Source organism: Carya illinoinensis, chromosome 15 (genome assembly GCF_018687715.1).
Source record: "Carya illinoinensis cultivar Pawnee chromosome 15, C.illinoinensisPawnee_v1, whole genome shotgun sequence".
Classification (NCBI taxonomy): Eukaryota; Viridiplantae; Streptophyta; class Magnoliopsida; order Fagales; family Juglandaceae; genus Carya; species Carya illinoinensis.
The window spans coordinates 2,786,334-2,804,069 of NC_056766.1; the positions used below are offsets into that span (position 1 = coordinate 2,786,334).

Consider the following 17,736-nt stretch of genomic DNA (forward strand, 5'->3'; position numbering starts at 1 on the left):
GCTCTGGGAGGAAATCGGACGGTTGATCTTAGAAGTCCCGGACTCACAGACCCCAAAAGAGCTGTGTGTGGCGTCGATAGAGGGCTTCCCGGTGGTGTGTGAGAGCCACGCGTCGAACGTCTCTGAAAAACTCAAACCGCGCGTATGGGCTACTTGCCGCTCCGTTTGGCGCCGTATTCAGTGGTCTTGAAGATCGGCGGCTGGACAACACTATGAAGGGGCGCGTGCTAATCTATGGTCGCCGGAAAGTTTCATATCTGCAATTTTCCTTATTTGGCTTGAAAAAACACAAAAATACAAAATATAACACTACACAGAAGGGGGAGGAAGGGGTAAGAGAGGGAGGGAGAAGGGAGCCGAATTCTCCCACCTCCAAGTCTTTTAATTGAGAGAAAGATAGATAATAAGATGACAAAATTATAGTACTGATCCAATCCTATTGTATATAAATGCTATGTACGTAATAAAAAAAAAATTTTAAGAACCACAATTTAATTCATGAAATATAATGATATCTTATAATAAGACGAGACTACCACGTAATTCGTATTTCGAAAATATATAATAATTACTCTATAAAATAAGCTTTACAACAATTATATATTATATTATTATTCATTCAATATTATCTAAAATATTTATCCAACAATAATAATTATTATAAAATATACTATGTTATATACCTTATATCTTACCTTTTAACTTCTGACAAAATAGGCAAGAGCTGTATTTGGTATATGCACAGATTTTTATGGGTTGATTGGAGAGTGAGATAAAATGAGAATTTTGTAAATAATAATAAAATAATTTGTGAATAATAATAAGATAGTTTGAGTTGAGTATTTTTTAGATTTTTAAAAATGGGAGAGAAAAAGTTAAATAGAAAATATTATTATAAAGTTAAAATATTATTATAATATTGTTTTATAATATTATTTTTGTTTGTAGATTTAAAAAAAATTAAATTATTTTTTATTTTCTGTTTGAAGGTTTTAAAAAGTTGTAATGATTAGTTTGAAACATTTTATATTTGAATTATATATGGAAAGGAGATGAGATGAGACTAAATGGAATGAGATGAGACTAAATGGGATTAGATTTATTTCCAAACAAGTCCTTAGTTGTTAGTTCATAATGTCAATCATGATCGAGCTTTCAGTAGATCTAGAACATGATGAGTTGGGTATATGTATTTTTCCGTTCACGACTCGATCGCGAGTCAATGTTTTTGACTTAGTTCTAATGATCATTCAGCGCAATTGAAGTTCTTCGCAAGGAATATTCCACTGTTTTGGTCAGAAAACTACTGCTGTCTTGTATTACGTATTACGTACGTCGTCTTTCGCATGTTGCCGGTCCAAGGACTTCTGCATGCAGCTGTCCATATGATCATCTCAGCTTCATTATAAATGGCGAAACTCATCAGAAATATACTGCATGCCGCAAATGCTAGCTAGCTCTGTGGTCGAAGGAGGAGTTTAGTACTGCTCTTTAGTCAAGGTGAGTTTCCTTTTACAATTATTGATTTTGTTTTAGATAACAGTACTAGATCATAGAAACAACACCAGAATAACTTAGTACTGGGTGAAGAAAGGATCTTTCCTTTGCCTTTTCTTCAATTGTTGGCTTGGGAGAGATGGCCGGAGATTGCCGAGCTTGCCTGTTAAAAACAGTACAACTAGTGTTCATAAACAGTATCCTGCATGCATGCATACGAAAAAGTTGTATAATTTTGAAACAAGTTTTCACAATATTGTTGTTTTCTTGAAATAGAGAAAGATCAAAGTTAGATCCAAGATCTGAAGTTTTTATGATTTTTTTTGGAACTAATATTTTAGAAAATATAGTTCTTGGCGGATCGAGCACTTTTATAACATCTCATATATATATATTTTGCCAATTGCAGGTGCCTGCTGCAGCCAATCCATACTCTTTGCGTTCTTCAATTTTTGATCCTCCAATCACAAGTTGTTCAGAACTGCACGTTCCATTTGCAGAAGACCTTGTCCTAAATCTCTCCCAATACAAGGTGCATATTATATATCGCCAACTTTTATAATTATAAATGTGTATTTTTTTTGCTAGATAATTATAAATGTGTTTTGTTTATGTACGTATATTATATGCATATAGTCATGATGTGCATGCCTAATCTGGACCATATAGTCGGAAAGAGAATAGGTTAGCTTGGCCATTACCTTGATTTGTTTTATAATTAGACTATGCATGAGTTTCCTAGTCTGTGTTTCTGATAATTGTTATGGTTTTATTTGTTAATTTTTATTAGAAATCATAAGGTATTTTTGTAAGTTACTTTATTAATATATATATATGTTTATGAATTGGAAAGGAGTGGAGCGAGGAAGGAGCAGTTCCACCTTAAGATCATACCTCCAGTATATGCTACTGGAGTCCAAACTTTCAAAAATGAAGAAGAAATCCCACTCTCCTCTGATGTTCCTGACCTTGTTCCTGATTTGTCAAATTATTTTATGCTACAACATGAACATAGTGAGAGCTCAATTGGATGCCACTACCGACAAGCAAGCCCTTCTATCTTTCAAATCCCTTGTCTCTGATCCGAAGAGTGCTCTATCCCAATGGAACCTCAATTCATCTCATTGCGATTGGCCTGGTGTCAATTGCACCAATAATGGAGCTCGAGTCCGGTCTCTTGTACTTAACGGTCATGGCCTCATTGGAACCATTCCTCCACAGCTTTCCAACCTCACATCCCTCCAAATTCTTGACCTTTCCGGAAACTCTTTTTTTGGTCACATTCCTTCAGAGCTTTCTCGGCTGGCCAGCCTTCAGATTCTAGTTCTTTCAATAAACTCCATTAATGGCACAATTCCTCTTGAACTCGGCAATCTGCCTAGATTGAAGATGCTTGACTTGTCCAGAAATAATCTTACTGGTGCAATCCCCATAACCTTTGGTTTTCTACCCAGTCTTACTATGCTCTTAATAGCAGAAAACCAACTATCAGGTAAAATTCCTGCTGAGTTGGGTCTTCTCCGAAATCTACTTTGGCTTCAACTTCCGATGAATCAGTTAACTGGAGAAATTCCATTTTCGATTTGCAACATGTCTTCTTTGGTCTTCTTATCTCTTACAGGAAACATGCTTACTGGGAAACTACCTTCCAATATAGGCCATGATCTTCCCCGTTTAACTGAGCTTTACTTGGCTAACAATAAGTTGGAAGGTCCAATTCCCAATTCTTTGTCCAATGCTTCACAACTGCAAGTCATTGATCTCTCTATAAATAGATTCATTGGGTCTCTACCATTGCTGGGTAACTTGAAGAATCTGACCAAACTAAATCTTGGAAATAATAGGTTATCTTCAACGACGGAACTAAACTTTCAGGCATTTGGGTCCCTCACAAACTGTACTAAGATGGAACAACTCATTTTGGAGTTGAACCAACTAGGAGGAGAACTTCCTGTTTCTGTATCAAATCTGTCAGCAAACCTTCAAGAATTTTGTATTGGTGAGAACTTCTTCACTGGAGGCTTCCCCCAGGGCTTTGACAAGTACCAGAACCTCTTTGCTTTAGCTATAAACAAAAATTTTTTCAAAGGTGAAATACCAAGCTCTATTAGACAACTAAAGCAACTACAAAGGTTGATGGTACATGGAAACAAGCTTTCTGGAGATATTCCCGACATCTTTGGCAATTTTACACGACTTTATTTTCTTTCAATGTCAGACAACCAGCTCTCTGGTGGATTTCCTTCGAGTTTAGTGTATTGCCAACGCTTGAGTGCATTGTATCTAGCAGGGAACAAGCTCACAGGAAGCATTACAAAGCATATTTCTGGGCTTTCAAGTTTAAGCCGATTGCTATTGGCACGCAACTTGTTTATTGGTTCTCTACCAATGGAAATAGGAAACTTGAAGCAGCTTGAAGTATTGGACATTTCTGAAAACCTTCTCTCAGGAAATATCACCACAGAAATTACAAAATGCTTGAGTTTGCGCCATTTGCGCATGGCAAGAAACAACCTAACTGGCTTGATACCGAGCTCACTTGGAGAATTAGCATCATTGGAGGGCTTGGACCTTTCCTCAAACGAACTTTCTGGTCCAGTCCCAAAAGAACTAGAGAATCTTGAAGTTCTAAAGACTCTAAATTTGTCTTTCAATCAATTAGAAGGACAAATTCCAATAAATGGTGTGTTTGTCAACCTCACTTGGGACTCCCTCCAGGGAAATTATAAGCTCTGTGGATTCAACCAAGAGGTTACAGAAAAGCTGAGAGTCAATATATGTACATCAAATTCTCATTTACTACCTAAAATATTGATTCCAGTTTCTTGTTTCCTTGTGTTAGTCTGTGCAATGTGTTGCTTCTTCTGGGCATTGATCACCCGAAAGAACAAAAATAGAGGAAACAAAAAAAGATCTTCATCTGCAATCATCGGGTCTCTGCCAAGGCTATCTTACTCTGAAATCCAGCGTGCGACAAATGGTTTTGCTGCAGAAAATTTGATTGGCAAGGGAGGGTTCGGGACCGTTTATAAAGCAGTGCTCGAGAACACTGGGAAGCTTGGTGTCAACACCATCTATGCAGTAAAGGTTCTTGACTTGGGACAAAGCAAAGCTTCTAAAAGTTTTGATGCAGAATGTGAAGTGCTAAGAAATATTAGGCATTGGAATCTTGTTAAGGTTTTCACTTCTTGCTCTAGCATTGATCATACAGGAGCTGATTTCAAGGCTTTGATTATGGAATTCATGTCTAATGGAAACTTGGATAATTGGTTGTACCCCGAAGATATTGAGTCTGGGTTATTCCTGACCTTAACCAAGAGACTGAATATTGCCATTGATGTAGCTTCTGCCTTAGATTACCTGCACCACCATTGTGAGCCACCTGTAGTCCATTGTGATTTGAAGCCTGGAAATGTGCTTCTAGATGTGAACATGGCTGCTCATGTTGGAGATTTTGGATTGGCAAGGTTTCTCCTTCAAAATCCTCAGCAGAATGAGATTAGCACAATTGGACTAAAAGGCTCAATTGGCTACATTGCCCCAGGTATTCAAAATTCATCTAATATTAACATTGAAATCACATAAGTAAAATCTTTATGTTTTTTATATTCCATCTGTGAGGTTTTATAGTTTGTGAGTTTAAAATTGGTTATAATGTTAATGTATTTGTTACAGAGTATGGACAAGGTGGCAAAGCTTCTACCGGTGGGGATGTCTACAGTTTTGGAATATTGTTGCTTGAGATGTTTATAGCAAAGAAGCCCACTGATGAGATGTTCAAGGAGGGTTTAAACCTGAACAAGTATGCATCGACAATGCAGCAGAAGAAAATCACAGATATTGCGGATCCAAGGCTTTTCAAGGATAACGAAAATTACACTCGGAGCTCCAACACCAGCAACAGTAATTTCACTAGCGGTGAGAGCAGCAACATTGACAACAATTCTAATCATGGTTGGTTTAATAGAAGCGAAGAATGTGCGGCAGCCGTAATAAGGCTTGGTTTGTCATGTGCAGCACATTCGGCCAAGGATCGTTTGACCATAGGAGAAGCCTTAACAAAGTTGCAGGAGTTGATGAAAATCCTGGTGGGATGATAGTGAGACAACTCATATGCATTGTTCATGTGCAACAATGGCAATCATTAAGTTTATCTTAGGCTTGTGGCTAGGTAGAAAGTTAGCCAACTTTTGCTTTAAATAACTGATTATAGCATCAACGCCACCTCTTTGATGTTAAGAAAAGAAAAATGTAAGTGAATCAAGTGCTAGCTAGTTCTTAGAGATTTGTTGTTCATATTTACCTTTTGTAGCTAGCGTTATAGATTGTCTTGACTCTTTGTATGTACCCACCCGTGGGTAGCTGGCGAACTTGTGTATATGAGTCCCATGTACGAGTTCGATTCTCTTTAGGATTAAATTACGATTTCAGTGAGAGGTTATGATGATGGGTCGTTGTGTTCTCTTCGAAAGTTCAGGTTCCATGGACCATGGGTGCTGAGTCTTAAGGGCTCTGCCATGAGGTGGTTCTCCCATCCCAAATAATAATAATAATAATAATAATAATTCTCATAGTATTCCTCCTTAAAAGTGAAAGTTATTAATATATAGATATATATATATATATATATATATGTGTGTGTGTGTACCGTCCTTTTGCTGAAAAAGAAGTTAGTGAAATTTGAGACTTTATGTGATATTAATAATATTAAAAAAAATGAAATATCAGAACATTGGTTTTAAAATTTTGATTGAGCATATATATTGGTCTTTTCTTCTCTTTTTCTCATTCATTTTCATGTATCAAAATGACTTTGACCATCAAGAAATAATAACTTATAAACCCTTTTGACATTTTAAAAAACTATATTCAAATTCTTTTGGTTCTTCGGGGGGAATAGTCAAAATTTGGCGGTCAAATTTTCATTATTTTATTACTTTGACTCGATGAAAATTTAAATTTAAGAGTAAGTAAGCTACATTCACTTTTCCCTAAGCCCGACGCATTTAATAGATTGTAGGGCCACTCACTCATCTTTGTTCCGAGAATCCGAACAACCCTTTTGTTCGGCCCATATGCTAAGGTGTATATTGTATTTGGGCCTAGTCCGCACGTAGTTTCTAGTCCCAGAAAATATGTACAAGGTGCTAGTGATGAAAATATAGGAAGGCAGGTGGTTCAGAGCATTAAGGTGCAGAGTTTGAGTGGGATACTTATAGTATTGTAAATAAAATTTAGTTACTTCAAAAGTCTCGTAAGTTTTTAAAATTGATTGTAACGAATTCAATTTCTATAATAAATTTTAGGTGGTGATTTATATTCGGAATACAATTTATTTGATTTGGCTATATATATCCAAACGGCAAGAAGTTAGTTTTTATTTTATCTCTAAGTTTTCAACAACCATTAAAATAACTAGTGACATATATTCATTTTTCTTATAGTATATTTTCAATTTAATTTTCTGAGTTGAAAATCAGTTATTCATTTTTTTAAATTTTTTTATTCATATTTTTTTATTATTTTAAAATAATTTTAAAAAATATAAAAAAATATTAATAGTCAATTTCTTAATTATTAAATAAATAAAAAGTGTCCAAATAAGATATTAAAGTAGATTTCTGTATTGAAAAAAGCGTAATAGAGATGTCATCATTCTTTGGTAACACATCATTACACAAGCTAGTACTCGTAAGACTCAACAATCTAATCACCACAGTGATCTTATTATACATTACTTTGCCTACCAACTCATGAGCGCAGCTGGTACAGAATCAGACCTTAAGAGGATAGATATCTGGTCCGAACATCGAATTTAAAATTTTGAATACAACCTGCATTAATACATACATATATATATATATATGTACGTATGTGTGTGTTTGTCATGCCCACCATCTCCAACACCAACTATTTATTCAGTAAATAAATAACTCTTATTACTTCCTCGAACGGCATAGCCACTCCTTTCTCATGGCCGACAACTCCAGGAGGATTGGAGACAGCAGTAGCCTCCTCCTCATCCTCTTCCAGGTGGAAAACGAGGCTCCCATTTATAAGGCTGGGTCTCGCCTATATCTGGTGCTTTTCGTCCTGCGGAACCATGCATATACATAAATTTGAGTATGAAGCGATTTATTTTGTTTCATATATAGTTCATGTGAACATTTGTTTACATGCATATAGATGAAAACAAACAAGTTTTGGGTCAAGCAATAAATCAATTAAACTAATTAAATCAAACAAACAATTGCTGTACTAACCAAAGAACTTTGCATTTGCCAAAGCTGCAGAATCAGAGAACGTGAGCAACATGATTACTACAATAAGAGCCAGTAGTACCATTACTACTTTAGAATGAATCTTGGATAATACCATTTTGCAAGTCATGTAGGAATGATCAATCAGAGAGAATATGTAAGCGATCTAGGATGAGAATAATGGAGTGTTTTAGGCAGTGCTTATAGGTAAAGTTGAAGATTTTGTGACCATGGCAAGAATAGTCAAAAGTCAGTAATTTATAAAGAAAAAAAATATATAAAAGATGAACTTTCTTTTCATCCAAGGGTAGGTTTGAGGTCTAGATAAGTAACAATATTCTTATATCATTTTATCTTAATTTATTTTTAAATTAATCATTATAATTTTTTTAATTTTTAAATAAAAAAATAAAAAATAATTCTAAGTTTTTTAAATTCCTAAAAAAATATTATAATATTTTAATTTTATAATATTTTTTATTTATTTATTTTTTTAAAAAATTTAAAAAATATTTTACTTAAATTATTTGACTATTATTAATAAATTATCTTATTATTATTATTTATAAAATTCTTTATCATATCTTTCGCCGAAAGCCTATCTTTCACCGACAGCCTATCTTTAAATTCTTTATCATATCTTTCGCCGAAAGCCTATCTTTCCTACTCATTTCATTGCGAGGAGGAGATTGATACTCATAGACTTTTGAGTAGCCTTCACGTTAAATAATCTCATTGATTGAACTTTGACAGAACTGTTGCCAATATCAGAACTTTTCAAGTTTATTTTTTCTTCTTTCTCTAGTCCCTGGCCGCTGAAGTCTCCGACTTTTGAAAAAGGTTTGGAAGGAGATAAAAGAATTTTAAATTTAAGATAAAAATTTAAAATATTATTTTTTTACTATTATTATATTTTAAAATTTAAAAAGTTAAATTAAAATTTAAAAAAAATATATCATTTATTATATTTTATATAAAAATTTAAAAAAATTATAATTATAAAACAATCTTACTTCCAATCCTGCCCTTACTGCCCTGCCGGTGTGCTATTTGACAAGTCTCCACATTTTGACAATGAGTTTTACTACATATAAGTACAGTCGCGCATTAATTTGTGTATCAATACTGATTTATTTATACTTAAAATTTAAATTAACATTATTTTCAATAAAATTTACTTTTTTACCAATCACATCATATTGGTACACAGATTAATGCATAATTGTGCTTACAACTATACTTTTCCTTCGACAATAGCATTTCGACAATACACTCCGTCCAGTTATAAAAACTTTTTTTCCTTTTTTTCATATTTTTTAAATAGATTTAAATATTTTTTAAAAGTATATATTAATATACTTAAAATAATTTTTTAATCATTAAATAAAAATAATATTTTTTTTTTTCTGAACAGCACATTTAAACAGTACCGCCATATGACACAAAAGCATTTTCCATATAATAACTATTCAATGAAATAGGCTTTCCAGACATTATTACTTATTTATTAATCTTGTCTAGAATATTTATACGAATAATAATAAATATTATAGAGAATATGTATATGTAATAAACTTTGGACAAAATATATGGCTTTGTTGGGTATATTTTGTTTTAATAACTATTCTTATCTTATCTCATCTAATTATTATAATTTTTTTAAAATTTTTACATAAAATAAAATAAATAATTCAACTTAAAATAAAAATAATATTAAAAAAATATATTTTAAGGGCAGGTTTAAAAAGTGAGATGAAATAAAAATTTTGTGAATAGTAGTAAGATAATTTGTTAATAATAGTAAGATAGTTTCAGTTGAATATTTTTTGAATTTTAAAAAAGGAGAGAGAAAAAGTTGAATAAAAATTATTATAAAGTTAAAATACTATAAGAATATAGTTTTAAAATATATAATATTCTTTTTTTGGGATTTGAGAATGTTGAAATTATTTTTTATTTTTTATTTGAAAAAATTGTAATAATTACTTTGAAAATTTTGTATTAAAATTATATTTGAGAATAAGATGAGATGAAATTAAATAAGATCAAATTCCATCTTCGATATGCAACATGTCTTTTTTGGTTTTCTTATCTCTAACAAGAAACATGCTTACTGGGAAACTATCTCTCATGATCTTTCCCGTTTAACTGAGCTTTACTTGGCTAACAATAAGCTGGAAGGTCCAATTCCCAATTCTTTATCCAATGCTACACAAATGCAAGCCATTGATTTCTCTATAAATAGATTCAGTGGGTCTCTATCGTTGTTGGGTAACTTGAAGAATCTAATCAAACTAAATTTTGAAAATAATAGGTTATCTTCAACGACATAACTGAACTTTCAAGCATTTAGATCCCTCACAAAGTGTACTAAGATGGAACAACTTATTTAGAGTTGAACCAACTAGGAGGAGAACTTTCTATCTCTGTATCAAATATGTCAACAAACCTTCAAGAATTTTGTATTGACGAGAAATTCTTCACTGGAGGGCCGGAGGCTTCCCCAATGCTGTACGGCTTGTTTGATTTGACTATCCAAATGGCAACAAATGAGTTTTTATTTTATCTCTACGTTTTCAACAACCATTGAAATAACTCGTGACATATATTCATTTTTCTTACAGTGTAGTTCCAATATAATTTTCTAAGTTGAAAAGTTTGCTTGATAAAGTAGCTGTATGACTCACTGGGCTGAGAGTTGTTTCTTGTTATTCAAAGCCATATTAAATGAATCAATATTTCCCATCATGATCATGATATTGAAAAAGAGGATGCTACAATGCCGCTTGCAGCTGCTTGCTGCAAGTTACCGATAGCCTCCAATCAGTTATTTATTTATTTATTTTATTTTATTCATTTTTTTATCATTTTAAAATAATTAAAAAATATATATAAAAATATATTAATATATTAATAGTCACTTCTTTAACTTATTAAATAAAAAAATAAAATATAAAAAGTGTCAAAATAAGATATTAAAGTAGATTTTTGTATTGAAAAAAGCTTATTGTCATCATTCTTTGATTGCACATCATTACACAAGCTAGTACTCGTAAGTCGTAAGACTTAAACAATCTAATCACCACGGTGATCTTATTATACCCTATAATCAGATTTAAAATTTTGAATACGACTGATACATGATATATATGTGTGCAGACCATCATCTCCAATACCAACTATTTATTCAGCAAATAAATAACTTTTAATATTATTTCCTTGGCCGTTATAGCCACTCCTTTCTCATGGATAACTCGGGGGGGAATTGTGGTAATTCGAGGGGGGATGGGAGTAGCTTCCTCTTCCATTTGGTCCATATGGTTTCTGAGGAGGAGGAGGAGGAGGAGGTTGAACTCTAGGAGCTTTGACTGGAACTCGGCCTAGTACTCTTCGTCCTGCAAAACCATGCATATATTTAAATTTGAGTATGAAGAGATTTTATTTTGTTTCATATATCGTTCATGTGCTCGTTTGTTTTCATGCATATAGATGAAAACAGACAAGTTTTGGACTAGGGTTTTTTTTTTTTTCCTATTTTTAAAGGGAAAAAAATATTTCTTCTAACAATAAATCAATTAAACTAATTAAATCAAACAAACAATTGCTGTACTAACCAGGCTTTGCATTTGCCAAAGCTGCCTCAGAGCGGTACGGGAGCAACATGATTGCTACAATAAGAGCCATGAGTACCATTACTACTTTAGAATGAATCTTGGAGAATACCATTTTGCAAGTCGTGTAGGAATGATCGATCAAAGAGTATATATAAGCGATCGAGGATGAGAATAATGCAGTGTTTTAGGCAGTACTTATAGGTAAAGTACTTGAAGACTTTGTCAAGCATGACAATGGCAAGAATAGTCAAAAGTCGTAATTTAAATAAATAAAAAAATACAAAGGAGGAACTTTCTTTGCATCTAAGCCTATCGTGATTTAAACAAATAAAAAAAATACAAAGGAGGAACTTTCTTTGCATCTAAGCCTATCGTAATTTAAATAAATAAAAAAATACAAAGGGGGAACTTTCTTTGCATCTAAGCCTATCTTTCTTACTCATTTCATAACGAGGAGGGGATTGATTGATAGAGAGAGAATATAGTCGAATATTCCTATACACGTTGTATTTTCAACATATCAAATGATATTATACATGTCGTGTTGTATTCTCAGACATAAAAAATTGTCTAGCTACAAAAAGATTACTTAAAAATAAATAAATATACTGATGTCACTTGATACAATAGATCAAAATATTATAAAATTATTTTTATTGTAAAATATATCAAACGGATCATAAGAATTCACATTAATTTGTATATTTATTTTTCTGTAATTTCTTTATGTCGATAATATGTCACTTTAAATTAGTCACCAAATAAGAAGTAATGTTAAGGAATGTGATTACCAAACGATGTAATCCTGGAATGACACACACTTCATAATAATGGTTTCTATGGAGGTGATAGTTGAAGAAGTATCAATAGACACAAACCCTTTGATTTAGTCAAAAGATTGTGTCACATATTAATAGTTGTACCTCTTACCTACAAGTACCTCATGATATTAGTACAACAAAAATGGAATTTAGGGACAGAGAAAAATGTCACAAAAAATTACCAAAACATCACGAAATACATTTGGTGACGGTTGAACACGGTTTGTCACGTAATGTGCATCACAAAATACATTTGGTGATAATTTACTGTACAACCATCACTAAAAATATTTTTTAGTGATGGTTGGCGGTGTACCGTTTGATATAACATTTGAATATTTCCTTTTTCTGTGATGGTTGGAATCTGTCACAGAAAATAACGTTCAAATGTAAAAATTAACGTTTGAACGTAAACTAGAATAATTGACATTTGATGACAGAAAATAATGTTTGTTGATTAGAGTTTGAAAGTATCATATTTACGTTCGAACATTTATATGTCTGAACGTTACGTTCGAATTTAGATTCCAATGTTAACGGACCAATGTCCAAACATACGTATCATAACGTTTGGACGTTCATTTGAATGTTAACAAAGTAGAGTTCAAACACAAGAAGTACATTAAGAGATTTGGAACGTTAGACATTTAAACATTCGAACGTTATGTTCATTTGATAGTGAGAACGTTCGAACATTTTGTTATAATTTTGTGTAATTAAGTTCGAACATGTGTTCAAATGTGAAATACTGTTCAAATGTATTTTATTTACATTCAAACATACGTATCAGAAATACTAAACTCACCAATTAAAAAACATACCAATTATACCAATTGTATCATTTTACATAATATATTTCACAACCAACAATGTTTGCAACTGTTTTCAAATTAGATATTAAAAATATAATACACTGATAAAATTCATTTCTTTTTCTTTCCTTGTCCACCACCATTCTGTTGCAATGACATAACACGCTCCATTTGCAACGTCATCTCCTGCTACACTTGCTTTTGAACCTCCCTGCGTATTCTTTCCTCTTGATCTCTTTGTTGGTCCTGCAAACGCATCTCTAAATGAGACTGTCACTCTAAAAGGGACTCTAACTCTTGTTGTCTGGACCTCATATACCCATTCTCGCATCATGCAACTTCTAAATCTTTGATAAGATTATTAATTTATGAAATCGATAAGGCTGAGGAGGATGACCTGGAATGCTTGAAAGATCATCCCAAACCTCTTGTCATACTAGAGTTGGGCCCGAGCACTTGGGTGAAAATGTCTATGTCACTAGGAGAGGATTTGCCAGAAGTTGACTGCATCTCCATCATTTTTTCCTGTAATTTGAAAGATCAAAACACACAATAAGTAACGTATTAAAAGAAATACAAATAAAAAATAAATTATTCACATTTTGCATAATTTATTTAACAAAAGGAACACCGCTTACATAATTATCTGCAGCAGCATGATCCATCCACTCATTATGCTCATTAGTGTGAGCAGCAGCATAAACATGAACGAGTGAAAAGTTTTCAGGATCATCACGTTTCTAATAAAACGACATTAAAAATTTTAAAAAGATAGTGTTAATACTTATATAAAAGAATAGCAGGAAAATAAATGAATTATATAGTTTATTAATTACCATTTTTTTAGCAAGACAATGAAATGATCTTGAACCAGCACTATGGTGGATAGTCAGGTGCATTTGTAGAACTTAAGTGCTACAAAATTAATTAAGAATGTTAATTGTAATATATATACATATAATATAAACAACAAATATAAATGTAAATAATTAAAAGAAATAAATCTAGAATACCTGATATTCTGGAGATGCGAAAAGATCACAACACCTTATCCAATCGTCTAACTTCATCTGCTAGAAAGGAGACTACGCAACCTCTTCAAACATCTCAAACTTCTTGAAGTGGTCGTGACATCGTTCTTTGTGACGTTGGAATAGTGTAGCCATTAACTCATTCACAGTTCTCAAATTCTGGCTACAGCCAAAGTCGAGGTTAAATTTATCCTATTTATAAATTAATTACGTCAAAAATATGATATACTAATTTAGGTGAAATAAATGAACTCTTAAAGTAAACTCATCAGCACATGATTCTGAATGTGTTCCTTAATCTCATTAGGCACATCTTGCCAGGAGTGCACATAAAATAGAGTATGAGCTCGGACTATTGTGCCAATATAGGAGCAAAGCGCTATTGCACTATCATCCACTCCTCCAGTGGAATTATCAAGAATGGTGACCTTCAGTTATCCATTTCTTCGATTTTTCTCAAGTGAGATGCCACGTATATAACCACGACCATGACGAGCAGATGCATCAACTTATAGATAATAGTATAATTTTTATAGTTATATATTTGTTGAGATAAAATTATTAATTATATAATAAATTATCAATGACATTTCCTTACTGGTAGGTGTCGACTGTGTATCCTTCTTTGTAGTGTTAACTTCATTTTCAGGAATGGATTCCTCAGGTGGGGAGTCCTCAATGGGTTCGGGACTTAGACTTGGTGGATGATGCATATTTCTTCTTTGTCATTTTGGCAACATACTTGAAAATAATTATATAAATAAAAAAAATTAATTAGAAGAAATTAATTTTAGTATAAAATTCTATGGTCACCTATATGAATAAAGTTTTTAGTACTTTCAGTCTTCATCTTCGGATGTATTTTTCAGGCTTGTTTCAAAATCTCCCTCTATAACATCTTCATCATCATCATCAACCTCTTCTTCGTCCTTCTTACCCACTTCCCCCCAGGATTCTTCTTCGTCTTCTTCTTTTTCCTCACTTTCTTGAATTGAATGATCATTTAATACGGATGGGTAGAGATGGACAGGTGGAACGTCATCTCTACACCAAGAGAGCAACTTTAGTGCACCGAGGTCAACAAACAAGTTAATACCCTCTCCATTTTCCTGGTAGGACTCTACAATCGGAATGTCATTTTCATCTTCACTATTATCGTAATCTGCACTCATTCCTTCTTCATATATATTTCGAGGGATAAATTTTTGTACAACTCGCCAAGTTTTCTCTCCACTGTCTTCATCAGCACTTTTCATTGGATCAATCAAATAATACATTTGAGTACCTTGACAAGCCAATACGAATAGATCATCTTCGTACCATTTAGATGCAATATTGACACTCGTACATATGTTATAGACCCACCCAAACATTTCAATCCGATAATAACACGAATGACACCATAATAATCAATATCATTTGTTCCATGACTCCTCTCGACCAACACACCATAGTTTTGAGTCTTTCTATTATGTTCACGGTCTAGAGTATGGAATCTATAACATCGAACCGTGCATACAATGTATCAAAGTGCTCTATTTGAGGAACCACAGGCTAATGCATACAATTCAAGAGAAACTGATGCGGGATCATGAGCACGTTGTTCTAAAATCTAACAATTGAAATACTGTATATTTATTAAATATTTCCTAGAGTTAAAACTTTCAAAATCTAACATATTATATAGAGTTTAGTTCATACATGTTGTTCAAACCATTCAAAAAATTCTTCCTCGTGTCTTGCCTTTATATTCTCTACGCCTTCTGTCTTAAATTTGTCCAAGTGCTCACTGTATATAAGTACAAAATCATATTATTTTTTAGAACAAAAGTTATAGTTAAACTTTTGAAACTAGAATTATTTGAACCTTTTACAACGACATAGCTGAGATAGTGATCAATCTCCCAACAATTATTTAGCACGTATCACCGAACTTTATCCAACTCTGTACCAATTAAATCGTAACCCTTTTGTGCACCTAAGGGTCATACATTATGAGAAAACACCGATAGCTCACAAGGAGGCAGAGCAGCAAGATCAGCATTTCACTCTTGACGATTAAATCGTGTCTCAACACTACAAAAATATAAAAAGCAAAATGTTAACCATTTATCGTGTATATATGCCTTTGCTATTGAACCCTCAACTCTGGCTTTATTCCCAACAGTGCGCTTCAGTTGACCCAAATATCTTTCAACTGGATACATCCAAAGGAACTGCATCGGTCCACCCAACAGTACTTCCCGGGGTAAATGTATTGCTAAATGGAACATGACATCAAAAAATGATAATGGAAAGATCTGCTCGAATTTACATAGTATAGTAGCAATGTCTTCTTTTAATTTCTGCAACATATTTCAATTTACTACCCGAGCAAATAAATCCTTAAAAAACATACAGAGTTCAGTTATGGCAACACGTACAATAGATGCCAGCTTCTCACGAATTCCCACTGGTAATAACTTCTGTAAAAATACGTGACAATCATGACTTTTAAGTCTACCAATTTTTCAGTCATCAGGGCTCATGCATCTACTTATATTTGAAGCATAATCATCTAACAGCTTCACACCTTACAACCATTTACAGAAACCCATCCTCTCCTCCCTTGTCATCATAAAACATGCATGCGGCATGACCACCCTATCACCTTTCACCCGTAAATGCAGATTATGTTTAATTATCATTCTCTCAATATCTTTCCTCATCTTGATCGTATCTTTCGTCTTTTTATTAATGCTCATCAATATACCTAGTATATTATCACAAATATTCTTCTCTATGTGCATTACATCCAAATTATATCGCAACATGCAGGACAACCAATATGGCAAGTAAAAAAAAATGCTACGCTTTGTCCAATTCAATGATGATAAATTGTTCTTTTGAAAAAATATTCTTCTCTTGTTCTTTCCCTGACCTTTGCCAAAATTGTTCGCTCTAACATGTACCAGTTGTTCTAGTATCTCTTCCCCAGACAACTCATTTGGCGCAATTCTATCCTCTACGCGCCCATCAAACTTAGCACATTCTATTCTCCATGCATGATTTGCTGGTAATAACATTGATTATCCATGAAACACAACTTTTGAAAATATTTAACCACTCCCTAGTCATTTCTTTATTACACGTCAGACAAGCTAACTTCCCTTTAGTATTCCAGCCGGAAAGCTTCCCATATGCTGGAAAGTCATTTATCATCTACATTACCGCAACATGCATTTGAAAAAATGTCGACGTGGATGCACTTCCATCTCATCTCGCTCATAATCATCATTCACGTGACACAAATAATTCATATGACCGAATTATCCATCCGCTGATTGTGCATACGGTTCACCATACAGTACCCATCGAGTATACCTCAGATCCATAGTGTTCACAAATATATGACTCTCAGCTTCATCCAACCCTATTGCACGCAAATTTTTACAACCTCGACATAAACACTTAATGTAACTATGACTATCAGTAGAGGCCTTGCAAAATCAATGAAAGTTCTTACTCCACGCGCATAGGGTATGTAATCCTTTCTAAATCTATCGCCTAGACGCATCTAACTTTTGTCCATTTCTAAAAGCATCTATCTATTAGTAACACGTAGTATACTATAATACACATGCATGTCGTGCTTAAATTCAAACTACTCTTTCGATAAGGTAGTTGGTCCTATTTCATTCGTGATTATATTATCCCAAGGC

At 33.2% G+C, this 17,736-nt stretch overlaps 1 protein-coding gene and 1 long non-coding RNA gene across 3 annotated transcripts; one reads left to right on the top strand and one right to left on the bottom strand.

The window, feature by feature from the left end:
• The first annotated feature begins 1,373 nt into the window (after nucleotides 1-1,373).
• LOC122295923 (putative receptor-like protein kinase At3g47110) lies at nucleotides 1,374-5,965 on the top strand. Of its 2 annotated transcripts, XM_043105198.1 has the most exons (5): nucleotides 1,374-1,500; nucleotides 1,907-2,029; nucleotides 2,351-3,496; nucleotides 3,788-5,041; nucleotides 5,173-5,965. In XM_043105198.1, the coding sequence occupies exons 3-5, from the start codon at nucleotides 2,401-2,403 to the stop codon at nucleotides 5,592-5,594; spliced, it is 2,772 nt and encodes a 923-aa protein (XP_042961132.1). In that variant the 5' UTR covers nucleotides 1,374-1,500; nucleotides 1,907-2,029; nucleotides 2,351-2,400; the 3' UTR covers nucleotides 5,595-5,965. The 2 variants fall into 2 exon arrangements, with proteins under 2 accessions (XP_042961132.1, XP_042961131.1); XM_043105197.1 differs by having other exon boundaries at nucleotides 2,351-5,041.
• A 1,138-nt stretch (nucleotides 5,966-7,103) lies between these two features.
• On the bottom strand, nucleotides 7,104-8,037 carry LOC122295927. The gene is made up of 2 exons (XR_006238330.1): nucleotides 7,761-8,037; nucleotides 7,104-7,590 (listed from the first exon to the last, which is right to left on the bottom strand). It is a non-coding gene; the product is annotated as an uncharacterized LOC122295927 (long non-coding RNA).
• Between the last annotated feature and the right edge of the window lie 9,699 nt (nucleotides 8,038-17,736).